General features: G+C 41.4%; 1 protein-coding gene across 10 annotated transcripts; it reads left to right on the forward strand.

Annotated features, from left to right (window-relative positions):
- The first annotated feature begins 3,253 nt into the window (after window positions 1-3,253).
- Window positions 3,254-22,253, forward strand: WDR89 (WD repeat domain 89). 10 transcript variants are annotated; one of them, XM_071809737.1, is made up of 8 exons: window positions 3,254-3,380; window positions 3,656-3,739; window positions 4,684-4,884; window positions 8,995-9,104; window positions 11,927-12,067; window positions 13,591-13,754; window positions 14,808-15,014; window positions 20,600-22,253. In XM_071809737.1, exons 7-8 carry the CDS (start codon window positions 14,968-14,970, stop codon window positions 21,798-21,800), a joined length of 1,248 nt encoding a protein of 415 aa, XP_071665838.1. In that variant the 5' UTR covers window positions 3,254-3,380; window positions 3,656-3,739; window positions 4,684-4,884; window positions 8,995-9,104; window positions 11,927-12,067; window positions 13,591-13,754; window positions 14,808-14,967; the 3' UTR covers window positions 21,801-22,253. The 10 variants fall into 10 exon arrangements, with proteins under 10 accessions (XP_071665838.1, XP_071665831.1, XP_071665837.1 ...); XM_071809730.1 differs by having other exon boundaries at window positions 3,656-4,884; XM_071809736.1 differs by lacking the exon at window positions 3,656-3,739.
- The last annotated feature ends 323 nt before the right edge of the window (window positions 22,254-22,576 follow it).

Genomic DNA, 22,576 nt, shown 5'->3' on the forward strand with positions numbered 1-22,576 from the left:
AACAGGCTGCCCAGGGAATTGCTTGAATTGCCGTCCCTGGAGCTGCTTAAAAGATGCGTAGACGAGGTTCTTAGGGACACGGTTTAGTGACAGTGTTAACAGTTGGAATCAATGATCTTGAGGGTCTTTTCCAATGAAAATGATTCTATGAATTCCCTCAAAACAGAGGTGATGGACACAGCTTTTTTTACTGGAGATGTGGAAAGTCAGCTTAGGTTCTCTGAATTCTGAAGCTGTCAGCTCTGAGATTACTTCTAAAAAATGGTCTCCTCATCCAACAACTTGACTTTGCAATCAAAAGATCCTTTTACTATATAATTAGAGTATATTATTTAATCAACATTTGATTTAGGTTTATTAAGTGCTTATTCAGCACTAAGCGGCAATTAAGTATTAAAGTACCTTCGATAAATCCAGGAACTTGATAATCATCAGTCATAATACATTTGTCTCATTTCTACACTTTGTGCCAAGTTCTGCAGGTAGAATTGCAAAAAGTGATGGAGAGCACTTTGCCAGCTCTCCCCCTCCAACAAACAGCTGAGAACTGAAAAGTGAAACAATCCAATGAGCTGTAACTCTTGAAGATGTTCAGAATGAACTCCTCTTTCTCCACCAAATCAGGTTACCTTCTACTTCAGCTGCAGGAATCTGCTGATAGAATTACATTCATTGATCCCTGGTACATAACACTTCATCTACAGGCACATACAAATTAATTACAAATCACTTTATTGTAAAAGTTGGCATAGGTGGCCAAAATATACTGCTACATAAATAACCTTGATATACTAGATAGATAGCCAAGTAATCAGAGTACAACTACTTGATTTGATAGGCCTTACCTGAATAGTTCCAATTAAAACCGCAACAAGCAACATTCAGAATTATCACGCCCTACAAATGTTAATTACAAAAGGGCATCTTAAAGTAATTCCAGCTACATCTAGATACTCTTATTTCTTTCTCTGCTTTGAATGATATACATAAAATTACTCTAAAAATAATGGTGCTTTCATTCCCCTTCCCTTTTTTTAAAATTTAACTTTGCTGGGAGAAGAAATACTTCTCACTGACCTGAGTCTGACACAATGCAGCCCAAGTGAAAAAAAAAAGAGAGGAAAAAAAGAGGCAAGCAAGATAGAAGAAATATTTGTGGTGCGTTATGATAATGTCCAGAAGTTGCTGGTGGTACTTGGGCAGTTGTGTCACAACATATATCGTGGCATTATATAAATACACAGAAAAAAGTTCTTCTCCTAGAGAACTTGCTGTTTGAGTGCTTGACCTTAGACCTAAAGTACATTAAACTGAAACTCAGATTTGTTTAGACCACTATACTTTATTGTAAGGTTCAGATCATAAAGATTCCTTTCTAAAAACATCTTTAGTTTTGTCTGTAAAGAAACTATCAAGAGTTACAGGTGATCTCTGGAGCAAGTGCCAGGCAATTAATGTGTGAACTTCACAGATGCATTTCTACCCAATATATACTGTGACTCAGCAGCGTTGGTGTGCTATGAAGAAAATCGTGCTTTCTGTTAATATAGCTGGATTCATCTGGGAGTACTGAATACCAAATCCATGCCTGTATAACGATGTCATTCCAGTTGACCTTGCAGCTGTTTTTACTACGTGAACAATGAACAGAAGGTATTTGTTGAATTTGCAGCAATACAAACCACCCCAGGAAACTTGGATGAAAAACACTAACTAAATATATTTCTCACTGGAATGCTGATATTTACACTACAGCCTTAAGTATTATAATGTATATTGTGTTAAATTCAATATTGTTTCCAATGAAATAATATATATTGACATTTTCAGAATAACTCTAATCAATCTGAGCAGTGGTTAGTGCTGGGCAATAGACTTCAGCAGGACCAGGCACTACAAAAATGCTAGGCAGCTATTTACTGTGAAAACAATGAGCATGTCAGTCTTTGTGCTTTGATATAATTTGCTTAGATACTTTTCTATCTTCAGTGCACCATGCATGAAAAAAATGGCCCCAAAATAATTGTTAAGAATTATAACAATTACAAATAAACAAAAATTGGCACATTTGATGAATTGGTCCATCCCCTGTGATACCATCTTGGCTAAGGGGCTTCTGTGAGCTGTGCACCTGTGACTCCTCACAAATACCAAGAGCTGCGTTAATATCTGGTCCTAATAAACTATTTAGAGAGCAGACTTTTAGCTGTACATGAATCATCAATACACCTGTGACATACAAGTCAAGGTGACCATGCCACAGTATTGCAGAGTGATCCCAGAGAAGAGTATTCACTCAAAGAAAGATTCTTGTGCTGGTAGGCATGCAAATAACTGCAGTAATAAAAATGACAGTAATTATACTGGACTACTGGAGCGTGTAAAATTAATTCAAATTTTGCACACTATGAGTGGCAGGCAACTGAATTTATCAGTATTTTCAAGTGTCTTTTGACTGACTTTCTGCTTTCATTAGATGTCAGAGTTAAGACCATTAAATTGAGGTTCAAGTTATGTTTTTATAATGTTCTGTGGTTATTGTTCATATGACTTGACCACATTATTCCGTTTAGATAAAGCTGGCCTTTTATCTTCCTAGAAAAATATATAGTCAGCTAAAATGTTTAGATTTTAACTTGAAAAATGGCAGTGGGAACTAAGCTGACAAAAACATTCCCGTGTTTAAAAATACATCTTGAAATAATTTATCTGTGATACTGGTAAAATTATTTACCACAATTTACAGGATTTATCAGAAAAAGAGCACAAATCTGATTTTAACTGGTACAAAAATAAAGGTACAAATTACTTTTCTCACTGAATTAATACCCATCTAGGATTACAGACTAATGCAAAACACTGCAACTGCAGCCAAACGAACTTCAGAACAGTAAATTAAGAACAGGAGGTTTGAATTCCAACACTTTGGGCAATATTGAATAAAAAGTTTAACATACATAACATTTGCTTATTTTTCTTTCTTCTAGTAAACTGTACGTATTCGACCCTTGTACTAGAAATTGCAATTTTGTCACAGCGCCGCCCGCTCCTTCCCCTTTAAGGGCCGTTAATGGTGCCGGCGTGGCCGGGCGGGGAAGGCCCCGCTACCATGGCAACGGGGGCGGGGCTCCCCGATTTGCACGCGCCGCCCGTGGCAGCCAATAGAGCTCCTCGGCCACGCCCCCTTCCGCCGCCTGCACCAATCCCCTTCCTCTGCGTCGCTTCCTTCTCACGCCGCCAGGGAGAGAAGATGGCTGCCGGCGAGGCGGCCGGGGCAGCCAATGGGATGGCTGGGGCGGGGCGACGAGCACGCGGCGGCCACCGGCGGGAGGGGGCGGCTCTGAGGGGCCGGTTCGGAGCCCTGGAGGGGCCGCAGCGGGGTAAGGGCAGGGAGAGGGGTGACCCTGAGGGCGATCGTTTTTGCGGGAGGCCTCTCCTCTGTGGAGGCTGCGGGTCCGGTGGGTTTGGTAGGGGGTGCTGGGGGAGGATGGGGGGGGCCCACGGCGGGTGGTTTGGCCCGGCGGTGCCGCTGTCCTGACCCTGGAGCTGCCCCGTATGGTGTGTATTGGGGTGGGTGGTGCCCGGTGCCGTAGGGAGGAGAAAAGGGACTCCTGAACTTTAATTCTGTCACCACTGCCTTGTCTTTTACCATTAGTGTGAACTGCGGTGTCTCTTGTTTTGCTGGTAGTGATGCTGTCTGTGGCACTACTGAAGCATGAATAAAAACTCGGCTTACACAGTGAGTTGACCCCATTACTAAGGGAGGCCTGGGCTGTTCCCTCAGAGGCCTCTGAGCTGGCGGGGGTTTAACACTGGCCTGGTCGCCCTTCCTTGGCTTTGATGGTGAGTTAGAGTTGCGCCTGGAATGAGGATTCATAGTATGTCCTGAGTTGGAAGGGACCCACAAGGATCATCGAGTCCAACTCCTGTCCCTGCACAGCACAACCCCACAGTTCACACCATGTGTCTGAGGGTGTTGTCCAGTCTCTTCTTGAACACTGTGAGGCTTGGAGCCATGACACCTCCCTGGGGAGCCTGTTCCAGTGTCCAGCACCCTCTGGTTGGATCAGTATATTGCTCATTTGGGCAAGCACATGTGATTAGAGCTGTGGCTGGCTGCTTATGTGCTGTCAGGGTTAAAGTTAGAACCTGTATTGGCAGATAAAATATGTTTATTAAAGAAATTACGCTGGTAACCAGCTGACCTCGCCTAGGTTTGGTGAAGATGGGGATCTTTTTTAAAAATATTAACAGTCTGAAACAGAAAATCTAGAGAAGTCAGAAGGAGAAGAAATAAATTCTTTATTTTAGATTGCTTTTTTTCTTTCAATTGAGAAAAAGTGAAAATAAACTTTTAAAATGTTTTTGAAGAACAAAAAAATACTTAAAAGTACCGCACGTCCTTAAATGATGTTTTATGTAACAACCATGTATTTCAAAATGTGCTGTGTTTGAGAACTTTTCCTCATGGATTAGAGGAGTGGAATTGTTAATGCTGTGCTATATTAAGGATGTGTATTGCTTATAATTGTATAATTCCAAATTCATTTTCCCTAGAAATACATTGTACATTTGGAAGAACACAGAAACACGAGGGCTTCTCTTACTGTTGTGTTTTTTTTTTTGGCTCTGTAGAAACTTTGTTCTCACAACTAAGCTATGCTAATGCCTTTTATTTCATAGAATCACAGAATGTCCAGAGTTGGAAGGGACCCACAAGGATCATCGAGTCCAACTCCTGTCCTTGCACAGGAACAATTATCAGATTTGGTGAAGTGTGTTTGCTGAGCGGTTCTTCTGAGCCAACTGTCATTGTCAACGGAGTAACTGACAAGATTTCTGTTGATGTGTATCCCAGGGATTGCTTTCTAGGTGCTGATTTAGGTAATGCTTCTCTGAAGTTTACATGTTGATTTCTGTTTGTTTAGGGTTAAAGGCTAATGTATCTATTTGCGTTTTCCTCCTAATGTCTTTTTATGGATGCAGGGAAAAACCCTGTAGGGAAGGTGGGTCCAGGGCTCCTATATGGACAGTGACAAGGGGCCTGGTCGGTTCTTGTGTGTTCTCAGACTTTTTGGAAACAATTTTCTTTGTTTTTGCTGTGTAAGAGTTCTTCTCTACATGGGATGATGGATGATGTTGAGGTGTCTTTTTAAATGCCTTAAGTACAAGGTGGTTTTTATTTTTCTTTCACTGCATCAGCCTTGAGGACAAGGATCCTTTTCTAGGCAGCCGTGGGGTCTGGTCTGTATCCCACTGTGTGTGAGGTCTCATGTAAAACCAGATTGTTGTCGTTATGTGCTGGCAGCATTTCCCAGCTGCATTCTGCAGCCTGGACACGCTTTTCCTGTAACTGTACAAATAATGTGATTACTGAGCTTTCCTGGAAAAAATCAAAGCAGAAGGAAATCGGCACCACCATGCCGATGAGCCGTGTTGATGTAAAGTTGCCTGTGCAGATTTCTAGGGTTTGGTTTTATCTGGTGAGTGAAAAGACACCTTTGTGAGTCAGCTTCTTCTGTGCCATGACAAGCCTGTTAGTGGGTTTTACACCAGACGTCAAAAAAGTCTCAAGACTTGTGAATTGGAGACTTGGTAAGGCCTTTTTTTGGACATGAGTGTGTTTTGTGGCTTGCGAGTAGTTCAGGTGGAATGGAGGGTGTAAGAAAGGCAAGAAAAGAGCGTGTTGCCTATAGCCACCTGGGGCTAGGAAGTTCAACTTCAAACATGCTTTTGCCCTCTTCAGATTTTAGCTTGACACACTATCCCCTTCTTCCTTAGCTCTTCCCCTTCTCACGTTTCTGTACTGTCTCTTCCTTTAATAGAAGTGCTAAATAAATCCATACTGGTGCATTGTCCTCTCTTCTTTCCTCCTGCCACCTCCTTTTCCTTCCTCTTTCTTCCCCTCATGTTTTGTTAACTTGTGGGGCTGGTGTAGAGATGGGACACATTTGATGCAGTCTGTAAAGGAGCTCAGAGCATTTAATTTACGGTTGGTTAGTTAAACAGATGTGGACCTAACTCGTGTATGGATGTGACCAAGCAGGTTGTGTTGTATTAGCTGCTAAAATAAATGGGAGGGATTGTGAAATTGTATATAGAAGATTGTTGCTTTGGTAGATAAAGCTTTAGATGGGAGTGAAGGACGGCTGATGCTGAAATCTTGCCTTCAGATTAAATTTCAGTAGTTTGGATGAATTGTTTCTATGATCTGGTTTTGCCTCAGCTGATACTTTGATGCAAGTTTCAACAAAATATTTCAGTGAGAAGCAAGTAGGCGATGGGGTGGGCAGCTCACTGGAAAAAGAAAGTATAGCAGCCTATAGCACTGAAAACATCATGCTCAAATTACACGACAAGTTTCATTCAGCTGTTCTGAAGGTTTCAGCACATAATGTGTATTCTGGCCTGTTTCTGGACCCCACAGGATATTTCAGTGTTTTCAACAATCAAAATAGTTTGTAAGTAGTGATAAGAAGCAAATATTGTACCGCTGTCCATTTTAACAAGTTCACATTAATTTTTTCATAAAATCTCCTTAATCTGATATGTTTTTATTCTCTTTCATTTTATCAGGTGTCCAGAAGGACTATTGCATTATCTAGTCTGATCTCCTTTGCAAGAAAACCAGCTGTACTGTTGTTTATACCCTTTACAAACTTATACATATATTTATCTCCCCTTTTTATATTAATCAGGAGGCATTTCTTGCAGACTGTTAACATTCTCAGATTTTTGTTGTTATTTTTTATTACACTATTTGTAGTGTCAAAATTGTTTCGAGGTGATCTTAATGTTTAGTTCCAGACTAAATGTTACAACAGATAGAGGAATGAAAGTATTTTAAAACCTCGTAGTCCCCGTTCTTTTGCTCTTTGAGACTTACTGTTTTATATATGACTTCCCTGTGGGCTTATAAGGGCACTTGCCATTTTTCTTTAATTCTCTGGTTTTCCAGCTAAATGAAAACTTAATGAAAAATCAAAACTAAAGGGTTCTGGAAATTCTTTGTTTAATGTAGTAACTGAATCTTGTCTATGAAAAACAGGTGCGTTGAAACACTCATAGTTCTTATACTGGATTAAAGTAACAGATTCAAAAAGGTTAGTTTTAAAGTACAATTACTTTTTTCTTGCCATTTCACTTTGCCTTTAGATGCATGAATGAGCATATTGTTAACATCTGTAGCCACTGCTGCCAATTATTTTTTTTCAGCAGAATCTATTTTATTTATATTATTTTTTAATTGATAGCTTTTCACTTGCACCTTTCTGCAGCTCACTATAACTACTGTGATCTTTCTTTTTTCCCATGTCTGTTATTTCTAGGCAAAACTATTACTCAACTTCTAATTAAAAATAAGGTGTAGAAGTACTGTAAAATTGGGAAGCAGTTAAAGTGGTAAATGACAACACAGTATTTAACTAAAATTGGCAAACTGCTTGCTAGATAGAGTTAAATGCTGGCAGTACCTGGAACAGGTGTGTATGTTTGTTACTATGGGAATGGCTGAGAGAACTGGAATTAAGTGTTAATGTTCCCTTGTGGAATCAGAAGGGACAAGCAGATGGCTGTGAAAGCAAAAGAGTTCTTGTTTAGAAACATACAGCTCTTTACCAGCAAACCTGACTTATTAGAGTTTTTTTATACCGTTTGTGAAGGAATTTTTTTTGAGGTGAGTGAAGTTGATTTTAGTTTACTCAATATCTGTCAAATATTGAAGGAAGTACATGACCCACTTTTGAAAAGGGGAAAAATAGTTAAGGAGAAAAGAATTCAAGTGGTTTAATGTTTCAAGTAAGTATTTACCATGTATGTGTATTGAACATTCCTGCTTCAGGAATGTTCTTAAGAGCCATCCGTGAGTGTAACAGATTGAGAGAGGAAGGGTTTCTTAGTTGTTGGATTGGGTTTGTTCCCCTCTCCTCCCTGAGAAAATGTGGTGGTGGGTGTTTCTGGACTTGACACTCGCTGAATGCTTGAAGAGCAAACACAAAAGTCAGTTGTTCCCTGTGTGCATTGCACAGAAATACCAGAGTCACATCTTGCAGCGTCATGAAGTCTGAAAGATCAAAAGCTCTGAGCTGAATTCAGAAAAAATGAGATGTAAAAACGAGTGTGTAACTTATTGTTAAACTCTTCGACAGATCAGAAAGTTGCAGTGTTGTTGATTTTGAGTGGTTTTTTCTTCTCCAGTTTTTGGTGGTAGACAGTTCTAAGTGACTGTTGAGATTTTTTGATTAACAGTCTGATTTGAGGATCTGAGGCTTTTAAAAGGAAAAATAAATGCTGGTATCTTAATACTGTTCTTCACGGTGCTTTAGGCTTATTTACTGTGTTCTGCACTGTCAGTTTTTGTTTCCTTGAATGCCACTCTGTTAAGGAGACAACTTATTGTAACTGATTAAAATTAGTGGAGGAATATATAGATGTGGAAAAAAGTGCTCTCATTTGGAATGGAGTGGTCTCAGTCTGTGACTGCAGCTCCTCTGAGCGATCGCTCTGCTTGGGAGTGGTGGTCACGGGTGACATCAAGTGGGCTGAGTATGGAATAACAGCTGCTGTCCCTGGGCCACCCTTGTCACCCAGGGTCTCCTTGACCGACGTGCTCTCAGCTACCCTGGTGTCACATTTGTGTTGCACAGAGGGATGCAGTCACTGCAGGACAGAAAGTCTTTGGTTCCACCTTGCAGTGACTGGTGAACATTCAAACTTGAGAGGGAGGCATTGAGTTTTCCAGCCTTTGCAAAGGTGTGAGTCTTTGAGGGGCACATTCAAGCCCTTAGGCTGTTATCCTGACAATTTCAGAGGCATGGAGAGAAGAAACCACCCTAAGCTAGAAGTTACGTTCTCTCTGTGCACATTCATACCCTCTTACTACAGCCTTAGTACTGCTTTTTAAACTATGCAGTAAGCAAGTGCTGTGTCCTGCAGTTGTCTGTCTGGCAATGTGGTATATTCTAGATAAAAATAATGAGTCAGCTTATCTTGTAGTTACAGAATCACAGAGTGGCTGGGGTTGGAAGGGACCTCTGGAGATCATCCAGTCCAACCCACCTGCTAAAGCAGGTTCACCAGAGCAGATTGCACAGGAATGTGTCCAGGTGAGTTTGAACGTCTCCAGAGAAGGAGACTCCACAGCCCCTCTGGGCAGCCTGGGCCAGGCTCTGGCACCCCTAAAGTAAAGAAGTTTCTCCTCATACTCAGATGGAACCTCCTGTGCTTCAGTCTGTGCCCATCACCCCTCATCCTATTGTTGGGTACCACTGAAAGGAGTCTGGTCCCATCTTCTTGACATTCACCTTTGAGATATTCATAAATGTTGGTGAGATCCCCTCTCAGCTTCTCTTCTGCAGGCTGAACAGACCCAGCTGTCTCAGTCTCTCCTCATAAGAAAGGTGCTCCAGGCCCCTCATCATCTTCATAGCCCACTGCTGGAGTCCCTCCAGTAATTCCTTGTCTTTCTTAAACTGGGGAGCCAAGAACTGGACACAGATACTCCAGATGTGGCCTCACCAGGGCAGAGCAGAGGGGGAGGAACAACCTCCCTTGACCTGCTGGTCACACTCTTCTTAATGCACCCCAGGTACCATTTGCCTTCTTAGCCACAAGGGCTCATTGTTGACTCATGGTCAACCTGTTGTCCAACAGGATTCCCAAGTCCTTCTCTGTAGAGCTGCTTTCCAGCATGTCCGCCCCTAGCCTGTACTAGTGCGTGGAGTTGTTCCTCCCCAGATGAGGGAGTTACTTGTTTTTCAGTCTGCCTTCCTATTTGTGTTCTTTGCATGCGAGTGCAGTTGGCAGTGTTGGGCTGATGGGGTTATAAAAGTAGATGAAGACAGTCAAAGTTTTTTCCTCCACTGTTCTAACTGGAAACTATTCTGAAATATAAATGTTATAATTTCTGCTCTAGATTTTATTTATGGTCAGTTTATGCTCTCAAACTGTTGTGCCAGTATTGTTCTTGAGTAGCTCCCCTCCCTCCTCAGCATTTATTCCTTTGATGTATTTGTAGATAGTAGTCGTATCCCCTCTTGGTCGCTGTCTTTGCCAAGCTATACATGGCAAAGCATGCCAGCGACTTCTTGTAAAATAAACAGTCCATTCCCTGGATCATCTAACCCATCCTCCTCTGCACTTGATTATGGTTTAGTTATCAAGAGGTTGGCTTCAGCAAAGGGCCCTACTGGCAACCTGCTATGACCCTGCGAAATATGGATTGATTAAAGCATTGAGAACAAACATGGCTTGAGAGCAGGGTTATTAAAATGCTTAAAGCTCTCAACTTTGATTTTCATCCTCGTCTTGTTTAAGGGCAACATTGTCTGCCACAGATGTTGCAAAGGTCTTTGTGGATCTCAGAAAAATACATTTCCCACACAGGTCTTAGGGGTTCATGGGTGCTATCAAAACCATATAGTAATAGTTCTTGTGATTCGTCAGCAGGGATCGTCTGTGGTACTGCATACCGTAGGTGTCTTGATCAGAAAGCGGTAGAGTATCATTACCTACATACTTGCTCTTTTGTCCCTCGTTTTCACCATTCGATTTCTTATGACTGAGTCCTAAATCACTCTGTAGTGGAAAATAAATTGATCATGAACTTCCAGTGCAGTATGGTGGAAATCACTGTGCATTTGGATGTTATAAAATGTGAAAAATGTTGGGGGTTGGTTGGTTTGTTTGTTTAATCTGTGTACGGCATGGATGAAGCTGGAGTGTTGAGGATGGTTCAAGTGTAAACAGTGTCTGAAGGCTCTTGAAAACAAAGAGCTGAAGGGAGTGCCTTGCATGGGTACAATGTGCACATCCTTGATGCTTCAGCACCTTTTATGAAGATTGAAAGGTAAATTCTCTTGAACAGGACAGAGTCAACATAGCTTTAAACCGCTTTATTTTAGCCTCTTCTATCCTACCGTTGTCACTTAGATGACATTTTTTTCCTTTTGTCTGCTACAAAGCATTGAAACTTGAGCTTAGGGCATGATAATGATTCAGCAGAGCCTCCAGCTGTCAGGCTGTGCACAAAGAGCATGTTTTGGAAATGGATAGTCTGTGAACTGTCAGGGATACATGAGGATCTCTTGTTTCTCCTGTTGCTTTGATACTAGAGAGGGTCTGACAAATTAACCTGGTGATGTTCTGGATGAGCTAAATATCAAAATATCTAAATATCAAAAAGGCTATTGTAGGATGTGACTGGTGAAGATACCGTAGTGATCTCCATGTTCCTGGGGAAGAAAATGAGGAGAAGTTGCTTCCCCTGCTTAGGCTCGACAGATGTTTGTGCTTGTGCAGCACATCTGGAACTGCACAGGGTTGCTTAGGCAGTGGTGGTTGCATAGTGTTAAAAATTGCCAAGCGCACAAATGTTGTGTTTGGAAAATCCTGGAGCCACAAGTGCACACGAAGGGGAATATCTTCTAATCTGTTCACCAGGAACGTCCCCAGTGGAGATGAGAACTATAGTAGCTGATTTCAGCCTGAGTTTGGAAGAAAAGAGTCTTGTAAACATAATAGTCTTGTGTTTTGACGAATGAGCTCTGGTAACAAAGTATACTTAAGCTAAATTACTGTTGTGAAAGAATTTCTAAAATATTCTGGTAAATAGAACATTTTATCTCATTATAGGTATTTTGGCACCAGCGTGTGGTAGTGGGAGCTATTTTTCCTGCTGTAGCTAAGTTTCTTTATATGCTTTTATTCCAGTTGCTGCTAAATTTAGGCTGAAATTTCTCAGGCTTCCTGTGGTGTAGAAACAAATTTTTTGGGAGATTTCACCAAAATTTAGTAATATTTGGAAAGAATCTTCTTAGAGGAGGTTGGTACCAAGTGGCAATGTCTAAATTGAAGGAAATTAATTGTATTATTTCAGACACTAAATTATTCCTGCAGCTACGTAAGTAATTTTTTCCTTTCTCTCTAGGGTAGAACACTGGAGTTGCCCATTCATGTGGTGCTTTTGTTCAGCTTAAGATGGCCCTGAAAATCATCGTTCTTGGAGTCGTTTCTTGTAATCCCAGACTTGAAAGGACATCAGAGGACTTTCTGACGGTGGAACTCACAGGTGCGTTGCAGCGCTACTATAACTTTTGCGTTTTTATCTTGTGTTATAGATGTTCAGAACTAGGCTTTTTTTCTTTCAAAAGGCTGCTCATGACTGTGCTTAATAATGTTTGTGTGCACAAATATTATGAGTTAGGCAAATATTGTCTTTGTTGCACTGATTAAGAAAATAAAGAGTGAATGTTGCATCTTGCTGGGAATTACTTAGTAAGCCATTCTGCCAGAACCAGGACTCATAAGTGTTCCTAGGCCGGAGTCTTGTTCAAATCCCCTCAGACGAATAGATTTATTTCTGTCTTCCTTACCTGTGAGATGACCATCTTGGTGCACAGCTCTAGCGCCAAGTCAAACAGCAAGCTGTATGACCTTTTAACGAAAGAAAATGCTGTTAGCCAGGAGGGGTGTGAGGAATAGTTCAGCAAGAGATATGAACCTTCTCAGAGCTGCTCATGATTATAATGTGGAAATGTGAATGGAGAAAAATCTTAATACTACACAGTGTTGTGCTCTGTGTGTTTGATTTCCAGCAGTTGCTGGCTGTACGTAATTGAGAGGCTGATTAGTTCTCTATCTTCTTTCTTATGTTTGTGGTTACAAAAGTAATGTCAATATGGTGTCTATGATGGGAGGTGCTCACAAGGGAAAGGAAATGACTTTTCTGTGGTCTGATGAGATAAGCACAAGTGCAGACGGCTGAGACTTGGATTCTCTTCAAGTCTTGCAGCAGGTTGGCTGAATAGCTGCGGTTATATGGCAGCCAGACACTGGGACACAAAGGTGCTGTGTGCTGAAGCTGCGAGGTGTCTGGCACCTGCTGGAGTTGTGAGCATGAATGTTTGCATAGCACTGGGACAGTGAAGCCTTCTGGAGCGGTTGGGTGCATGCAGTGTCCACCTTCGGTCCTTTGAGGGGGTGTTAACCAATATCCTGGGTCCCCTCCTAGGAGGAGGTGTTTGTCACAGAGTGGGTGAGTGTCACAGAACTGGCCGAGACTCCCCTGGGCGGTGCTCACCCTTCCTTTAGAAGGTGATCTGCATGCCTCACCCTGTGTGTTGTTAGTGTGCTGAGGTCTGGCACTTTTTGGGCCCGGGAGAAGGGAGGAGCAGGAAGTACAAACCTCATCTGTGACCCCCATCTCCCAGACTTGCTCCAGTGCCAAAGCCAAGGCCCAGCTCTGCAACAGTTACAGATCACAGAATCATTTTGGTTGGAAGAGACCCTCAAGATCATCAATTCCAACCACAACCTAACTCCAGCAATAAACCATGTCCTGGCAGCTCTTGCCTGCTCTCTAGAATCCACCTGAGGGTGCAGTTTGTTGTTTACCTGTTCAGAGGCCGTGAGTGTGTAATTTAGGCATACCTTTTGCAGGGGGTTTTAAAATACAGTATTTATTTCCAAAATAAAGAAGAATTTATAGAATTTAGAAAATAAATGTCCCCATTACAGTATCTTCGGTAATTTAATCTTTGCCTGGGAATCTTTCAGATCTGCCTTTATAAAATAAGATTGTTTCTGCTGCAGTTTCTATCAGCCTGATCTGAGAATAGCCATGAGGGTAAAACAGAGCATCTCTTATCCTCTTATTACTTTGCTGTCTCCTTTATTGGCTGACCACCTCAATACCTGCATGCAACAACCTCCTCCTACCTGGTGAGGTCACTGCTAGGAAAACCTGCCCCTCACAAGTAAGTTCTGGATCCAGTTTTTCATGTCAGAGTGTGATTTTGGTTATTTTAAATTTTTTTGTGGTTTTTTTTTTTTTTTTTCCACATCAGAGTGTGATTTTGGTGGTTTTGACCTCCCTCTGCCATATTTTCCAGTGTCGGATGCAAAATCAGAATAGGTCTTTCTAGTTAGAATGCAAAATCTTGCACCAAAAAACTATTTTTAAGGGTTTTCTTTTGATGAAAATATTCAATATGTGTGGTGTTTTTTTTTTTTTTTTGTGATTTATGCATTTAAAGCTACATGTGCTCAAATACAAAAATTGGTTTTATGTTCTGTCTCTATGGATATCTGATATAATATTCAGAAAGAGGTTTTCTTTCTGTATTGACATGAGCACCTGCTTATACTCCCAAAAGATGAGTACACAAAAGTTGTGGTTTCCCTTTTTTTAAATTATTGAACACCAAAGCACCCAGCACCTGGGACTTTTTCCCTTTGTTTTCTCCTCGTTTTGACTGTATTATTTTCCTCTACCATTGTTTAAGGCCATTTCCCTGGCTCTCTGTCCCACCTACAGCTCTTCTCTCCATTGCTTGGTTGTACCCCCGAGGCCTGTCCTGGTGGGAGGGCAGGATGGAATTGATTTCATGGAGGTTTGGTAGACTTATTTTTTTTGCTCATCCCATAGACACTCGTGCCAGTATTTTACCTTTTTCCTCCTTTCTACTCTCTTGATATAATATTTTTTCTCTGTACTGCAAATGCAGAATTACATGATGTTTTTTCTTGCTGCACTTTACGTGTGGAAACTAGATGTAGCTGATTTGAAAGGATGAAATAATTCTCTTGGCAGTTTACATCTTGTCTCTGCGCTTCACCGTGGCCTCTCGTGCATCTTATTCCCCTCTTGTATGGTAGAGTAAAACGCTTTTTTCTCTGCCTTAAAATGGCTTTGTGGGAATGCTGGAAAAACACCTTATTTCTCTGCTTTGGTAAAATAACCAAATGGACTAGAGGAGTTTGTATACTTCAGAAATTCTGCCTGATGGGTGTTTTGTGCTTCCCCTCAGTGCTTAGATCATTTGGCTGATCTGTCTTCTGCTGTGAAGCGGTGCCAGTGAGGAGAGGTCTCCAAAGACATTTCGCATCAGTGAAGTGCAGCGTACTAATGCGTTCTCCTCAACCAACCTCGTGCTTCGCTTTTTTTGTTTGTTTTAAAATGCAAACCACATGTCATGTTGCATGCATGAACTGCTTTCCACTGCCCAGAGCTCCAGGTTTGTTCGTAGTTTGTTCTTGAACTTTTAATAATGGTGAAAATAAAGGGAGGGTCAGTTTGCATTGTTTATAGTAGGAAAGAACAGCACAAGATTCATCTACTGCTGTTCAAGCCCCTTGCTATTTTTGGTATTTGACCTCTGTGGAGATGATGGCCAAAACTACAGGTTGTTTTCATTTTTATTACGTGTTTCTACCCTCCTGCTTGTAAGTTACTCTTACGTTACTGATTAAATCTTTGAGGCAAAGTTCCATTTATCCCATGTTTTCCACTATATTTTTCAGAGGTAATTTTATGTTTCTGTATGTTGTTGAGCTAACATTCCCTTTTGGAAAAGAGAACTGTGCCATTTGGCAGCATCTTGTGTATACAACTGAAAGGAGAAAGAAAATAACTTATGACTTGCTGGATTAAAGAGGACTTGTGAGCCTGTCGTCGGGAGTTGAGACTGCGATGTTTAGAACAGTGAACAAAGAGCCCAGCAGAATATGCTGAGGCTTGTACTTGAAGGTCCAGAGGAGGCCACAAAAATGGTGAGAGGGTTGGAACAGCTCTGCTGGGAGGAGGGGCTGAGAGATTGGGGTTGTTCAGCCTGGGGAAGAGAAGGCTCCAGGGAGACCTTATTGTGGCCTTTCAACGCTTAAAAGGGGCCGATAAGAAAGACGGGGATGCACTTTATAGCAGGGCCTGTTGTGATAGGACAAGGGGTGATCGTTTTAAATTAAAAGAGGGGAGATTCAGGCTGGACATGAGGAAGAAATTTTTTACGTTGAGGCTGGTGAAACACTGGCCCAGGTTGCCCAGAGAGGTGGTGGATGAACCATCCCTGGAGACATCCCAGGCCAGGCTCAATGGGGCTCTGAGCAACCTGAGCTGGTGAAGATGTCCCTGCTCATGGCACAGGTTGGACTGGATGAGCTTTGAAGGTCCCTTCCAACCCAAACTCTTCTATGAATAGTAAATGTTTAGTTTGTGCTGATAGGTGCTTACCTTTCATTTCTCTGCCATTGGAAAGGTGCTTGGGCACCTCTGGCTGTTTGCTTCTAGTCTTGCTGTATGGTTGTTTCCACGCCCCATTAGGGAGGCATCTGAAAATCTGGTCCTGCCTCTTTGGCATCCCTTCTGCTTCGTGCCTTCTGCTCTAAAAATCAAGCTTGTTTTGTTTTGTAAAAGGAGCCCTGTGGGATGCCCTGCAGATCAAAATATTTTAGGTTATTTCAGAGAACTATATTAATTCTGAGTTCTCAAGATGTAATGAGTTTTGAGTGTCCTTCAAGCAGCTTATTGTTTCTGGTAGCTGTGATGTGAAGGAGTTGTGCAGGGCGTTCTTGTAACTGCAAAGTTCATTTCTGAAGGTAGTTCCAGAGGACTAGATACCATAACACAGAAGTTTCAGGCTTAGTTTGTAGAGGTGGCTTTACCTTGTTTCAAGGTGCAAATGTGAATGCAGATGAGAGATGCAGCTGCAACATACAGCTGGTCACTGAGGATGGGCTGCTGTGAGCTGGGATAAGTGGAGAACCTGAATTTAATTAACTACCTCATGTTCTGAGCAAAGGAGGTGCCTTGGGGAAAGATTTTTTTTGGCCAGTGCTATCTCTGCCATTTCTCCTGAGAATGAGACAGCTCAAGAGCAAATTGTCTGTCCCCTTCAAAGTCTTTGTGTCAGATGGTTTGTCACATCAGCAGGAGCAGTTTTCCTCACTGGTCATCGCAGCCGGCTGTTGTGCCATATCCAGACTGTCAGGTTTCAAAGATAGTTACTTTGCCAAAGGATTCTGGGTGACCATAACCAAGCAGATACCTGTCTTGTCGAAGTTAAGCTAAAAGTGCTTCAGTTCTGCGGTGCAGAGCTCCATGTGCTTTGTAGGTGGCTGCAGTCCAATGCTTAGTTATCTTCCATTGTGTTTGGAAGACCATTGTTTCCTATTTGTCTCATAAATTTAACACAGATCCTATTCCTGCCATTTAAACTTTCCCATCAAAATACAACAGTGACTTCCCCTTCTGAAAAGGAAGGGCTGGCAGCTACACCCTGAAGTTTGAACATGAATTGTTTATATAACCTTCAATCGCAATTTCATAATAGTCTGAAGACTTTCTTACTAGGGCAGACATTTTACTGAGTTTTTAGCAAACACTGGCTGCAGTCAGATGCTGTGTTAAGGCTTCTTAGTTGTTGCAGTGGAAATAGAATTGAAAACTGTACCCTCCAACTTCCTGATGATATAAATTGCACATCTGTCTGGAAAAATGAACGGCATTTTTTTGGTATTTCAGAATAGCTGTACCTGTGTCATTCAGGGGTGAAAGCTCAAGAGCTAATTTTATTTCCCAGAAAATATTATTAAATGTGAATGAACATGCTTTTGCAGACTCTGGCTTTTTACAACTTCTGGGTACTTGTAGAGTCTCCTCGCTCTCCCCTCCCCAGCAGTAAAAGCTCTGACATGAGTGTTGTAGAAACTGCTCATTGAATAATATTCTCTATCAAAGTCAGTAATATTTAAACAACTGCAGCTCGCTTCCCAAATGGATGACATTTGTCAGGAACATGTCTGTTTGAGTTTACTTGGCCTTTTGAGTATAAAAAGTCTGAATATTTAGAGCCTGAAATTCAGGTCAGTCTGGAAAACTACATTTTTCTTACAAGAAGTTTACAGAGAACCCAGTTTTTTTTGGTAACCATAGCACTACAGGGTAGCAGGTTTATGAAAACTTTCTCCACCTGTAAGCATGTGATTCTGAAATGGTGGTAGTTCAGTAAATTGGATTAAGTAGAAGTTATTAATAATGGTGTTTTTTTTCTTAAATTAATAATTTGCATGGGTGTTGAATAGTTTTGTGTTTGAGCAGAGTAGCAAGCAGCGTTTGAGAACAGTCCGCTTTATGTAATAGTTCTCGTAAAAGCTGGTTCCCTTTGAGGATATACCCAGAAAAGTAAGTCAGGAGCAGCTCTGTGGGTTGGGTTGTACACAGGCTAATGCCAGAAAACATGTTGAACTTCTTCTCTTTGGAGGGAAAAGGAGTTTCCACAGGATGTCTGCATTTTATGGCAAAAATTACTTGTAGATGTGCTCTGAAACGTTGCTTTGATGTAGAAGATTAACCTGGGGCCCTCACTGTCAGGAGGCAAATAGCTTAGTGAGATTATTTGTGACTTGGGAATTAAGCATTTTGAGTGGCCTGCTGAAGTTTTGTTTAAATAATTTTCTTGTTTGTCACATGGCATCGCGAATATTTGTCTGTACCAAATAAGAGGAGGGAAAACAAAACCCTGAAACTACACACACCACCAAGAAGAAAGAAAAAGAAGCTGAATGCGGTTTTGTCCTAGTGGCTTTTCCTTTGTTGCTGGTCTCTCATAGACCGTTAAAATAATTACCCTAAACCAAGTAATACTTGGAAACTTGCTCGTTCCATCCCTAAAAATCCAACCTGAAGAATTACCAGAAAAAAATATGATAGGATAGCTAGACAGGCATAAGAATATTTTCTTGCATTCTGGGGCTGCCCAATTTTTGTGTGCATTTTTTTCAAAGTGGTCCTTCCATGCATGTGATAATGTCGAGGGTTTAGATTGCACGGTGACAATAAAACCCTGGCAGATGTATTGTTAGCCTCCTCTCCCCCTTCCCACTCAGGACAGGCGATCGGGAGGGAAAGAAGGACAGAGAGAAGAGAGTTGGAAAATTAAAAATGTTTTACTAATGCTACTAATAAGAATAGAGAAAATAATAGAAAATATACAAAACCAATCTTGAAAGTCTCAGCAACTGCAAAGCTGGTACCCAAAGTCCTGGACTGGACTGTTCAGCCAACCGGAGCCGGATTCAGTCTCTCACTAGGCCTCAGTTCGCAGGGACAACTAGCAAGGTCCTCTTCTAATGTCGGCCATAAGGAAAAGGGAAAGAAGAAGAGGAAAAAAGGGAAAGGGACGAGATCCTCGTGATCTCCCACTTTTATATGAAGTATTCACGTGAATGGAATGTTATACACAGTTGGTCAGTTTCTTGGTCACCTGTTTCTTGTTGCCCCTCTCGTGAGATGTCCATCGTGCTTATCAAGAACTTCACATTCCGTTGCTATGTTTACCAAAACATGTATCTGGTTCTCAAGGAAAATGCAGCTAATACGAAGACAAATTCACTAAAAGAGAAACTTGTTTTTTAACAAAACCAGGACAGATAACTAGGATTGAGTGCTGGCCTAGTCCTTAAGGAAATAAGGAGATTTTTGAGTACTGTTTTACTCTTGTTTGCGTTACCTGCAATGCCTGTACCATTGAGAAGTCACTGGCGTGTTGACCCCCTAAACCCCTCAATATTTGTTTGTTTTTATTGTTTGGGGGTCTGTGTTTGTTTGTGTTTTGTTTTGTTTTAAACACAGAAGAGTACTCTGATTGAACCTGTAATTTAAACAGAAGTCATTCATGTGGATGGTTATTATGTTTACCTAACGTACCCCACCTACATCTTTCTTTTAAAAACGGTTGTAGTTTGTGAACTCACTAAAATGATGTGTTGTTTATGATGGCAAATATCTCACTGAAATGCTTCAGTACTTTGTCTGACTCTAAATTGATGAAAGGCTTTACTGCAATTACACAATCGAATTTTCCTTTGTGTTATAGAAAGGAGAACTGTCTCCTCTCTATTTTTTTTCTGGACTTGACATTTTTTAGAAGACAATCGACGTATGAGAGGATTGAGAGACTATTTTTTAGTGTTGTTTTTGCTTGGTAAAATCTGAACTTGTGTACATCACTGCAATTGTACAAGTTTCTAGGAGGGTTCAGCAGTGCCAGGGAAGAATTGCTTCTGAAGGGAAGATTTTGATCGGTTGCACTAAGAGCCAGCGTTATGTGGTTTTATAGGAGACTCGAAAACCATTTAGGTTTTTAGGAGAATTGATGAAAAGGCAAAGGTGCTTAATTCCATTGAATTCCACTGATGTCATGTAGCCTCTTTTGGTGGTCCATGGTGTGCTGACAGGTGTTTATCTGTGTCATTGGGCACCTAAATACTTGCAGCATTTACCTCATCTGGCCATTTCAGGCTGTAGTTCTCCATAATTTTGGTCTTGTTCTCTGCCTGCCCTTTGCACATCCCCAGCAGAAAAGTTCACCTGACAGATCTCCTGCAGTTGTACTGATGGAACTATTTGTGGGCTGTGCCTGCTGGCAACCTTTTAAAACAAAAAGTATTCCTCTTCGGGTAGTGGTGATGACTTCATTTTCTTTCCACTCGTGGTGAACATCACTTTACTATTTACTTTACAAAAATAATAAAGCAAATTTAGCTACGTGACTTTCACAGGATTCACAAACAGGCTATTTAATCTTTTAAGGGGATTATATCATGTAGCATTTAGAGTCACACAAGACTGAACTCCTTAACTCAGGGAGCCCTTTCCAGTTCTCTGTAGCTGTAAATGAAGTTGCAGTGGGCAGGACATCAGGATAATTGAATTTTGACTTTGTGTGTCATCTCCCGTGCAAGACATTTTTCACACAAGTTTTTAAAGCTAATATTATTTCAGAATGCTGTAATTAAAACTCACCTTGGATTTTATTTCTTGCAGGTTTGTGACAACATCAGGAGCAGCGGCTGAGATGACCGCGGTGGAGAAGATAGAGGAGCAGCTCGCTAGCCTGCGCATAGCGAAACGTTCTGCGCTGAGTGAGGAACCTGCTTACGTACTGGATGTCGACGTTTCCAACCCTACTCAGTCTGAAAGCAGTCGCCTTGTGGCAGTTTCATGTTCCAATAAGTCAATTAGAGTATACAACAGGGAAACATTAAACTTCCTGCGGGAGTACAGTAGCCATCCTGGGGTGCTTAATGGAGTCAGATTTGCACACGCGTGTGACAACGTGCTGTTTTCAGCATGCAGCGACGGTACGGTGAGATGTTGGGATATTCGTTTAGCAACTCAGCAAGCCGCGCAGGTATTTAGTGGGTATCCTTCCAACGTTTTCATCAGTTTTGATATCAGCTGCAATGACCTCATAATTTGTGCTGGAACAGAAAAAGTTGAGAAGGACGCATTTCTGGTGTTTTGGGATGCAAGAGGCATTACAAACTGTGCCAGCACAACTAGAGAACCCTTGGGAGTCTATTCGGAAAGTCACAATGATGATGTCACTAAAATTTGCTTTCATCCTGTCAAACCAAATTCAGTGGCTTCTGGATCAACGGATGGGTTGGTTAATGTGTTTGACATTAACAAGGATAACGAAGATGATGCTTTGATATCAACGTGCAACTCAGATTCATCAGTAAGTTTTATTGGCTGGTCTGGGAAAGATTATAAAGAGGTTTACTGCGTGACACACGATGAGGGATTTTGTTGGTGGGACATTGCTCAGTTAGATACTGAAGAATCAATAACACTTTCGCACGTTCTGGATGTCAGAGATGCGGTCTGCATTGAAAACGACACCTTAAATTACCTGGTAGGTGGCTTGTACCACGAAAAGGCAGACAAACTCTTTCTTCTTGGGGGAACATCCACAGGAAACATTCACCTCCTGGGCTGCAGCACCGATGGGCTGAGCCTGGTGGGTTCCCTTTGTGGGGGACACTCTGCCACCGTTCGCTCCTTCTGCTGGAACGCGGCAGATGAGTCTCTGGTGACGGGTGGAGAGGATGCTCAGCTGTTGCTATGGAAACCCGGAGCTGTGGAAAGGTCCCTCGCAAAGAAAACATCTCTGAAGATTGCGTCTTCTGTGCAGAAGAGAGTAAGAGTTCACAACAGCTCCCTCAAAAGCAGGAAAAAGTAACATTCTGAATCTGAAAGTGGGAATCTCTGCTGTGTAGAGTTTTCCTGGAGTTTAATCTCTCTGGCAATATGTGGCTGTGCTCTGTTCGGAGGAGAAAGCCGCGCTGCTTGAATTCTACCTGGGAATGTATTGCAGTCATCAGATGAATGCCTTTTTAAATTAATTTTTTCAAGTTGCTGATATTAATCAGAAAAAAGTAAATGTTTGCTCTCAAGTTCTTGAACAATAGATCTTAAATCACATTATATAAAAACATTTCTGTGGTTGCTTAATGTCTCAACCAACATTTTCAATGCGTAATATAGGCCTGTGGCTTGCCTAATTTGTTACCTTTCCACTGAAATTCCCTGGCATGTTTTAAAAGGTTTTGTATTTCATGCTGTATTTTGCTTTCTTTACAGAGAGCTTAAGGAAATCGCTCAGTATATTAAAAGATTTTATGTCACATCTTAATGCCTGAAGGAATTACTTCTTGATGAAGCTGAACGTGAGTCCTGGTTTGCACTGTCATATCACTGGTTTATAACAAGCTCCTAAAGAAGCAGCTGATAGAGCCACAGTTTTTGCAGCAAAGATACAAATGTATTCAACCAAACAGGAACACATGATTCCAAGCAGCTAAGTTTTGAGTGTATGAGAACTGTTAAACTGGCATTATGTAGGGCATATTTCCTTTGTGGAAATATCCAAGAATTTTGCAAGCAAATTCATTCTCTCTGGGTAAGTGCATCTGGAAGACCAGGGAGATCTTTGATGGGTTAAAGAAATTAATAGGT

The sequence above is a fragment of the Patagioenas fasciata genome, chromosome 5 (assembly GCF_037038585.1).
Source record: "Patagioenas fasciata isolate bPatFas1 chromosome 5, bPatFas1.hap1, whole genome shotgun sequence".
Classification (NCBI taxonomy): domain Eukaryota; kingdom Metazoa; phylum Chordata; class Aves; order Columbiformes; family Columbidae; genus Patagioenas; species Patagioenas fasciata.

Coding starts and splice junctions, on each gene's coding strand:
- WDR89 (XM_071809730.1), top strand. CDS start 14,968: ATGTCATGTTGCATGCATGAACTGCTTTCCACTGCCCAGAGCTCCAG. Junction 15,015..20,599: donor TCCACTGCCCAGAGCTCCAG/GTTTGTTCGTAG, acceptor TATTTCTTGCAG/GTTTGTGACAACATCAGGAG.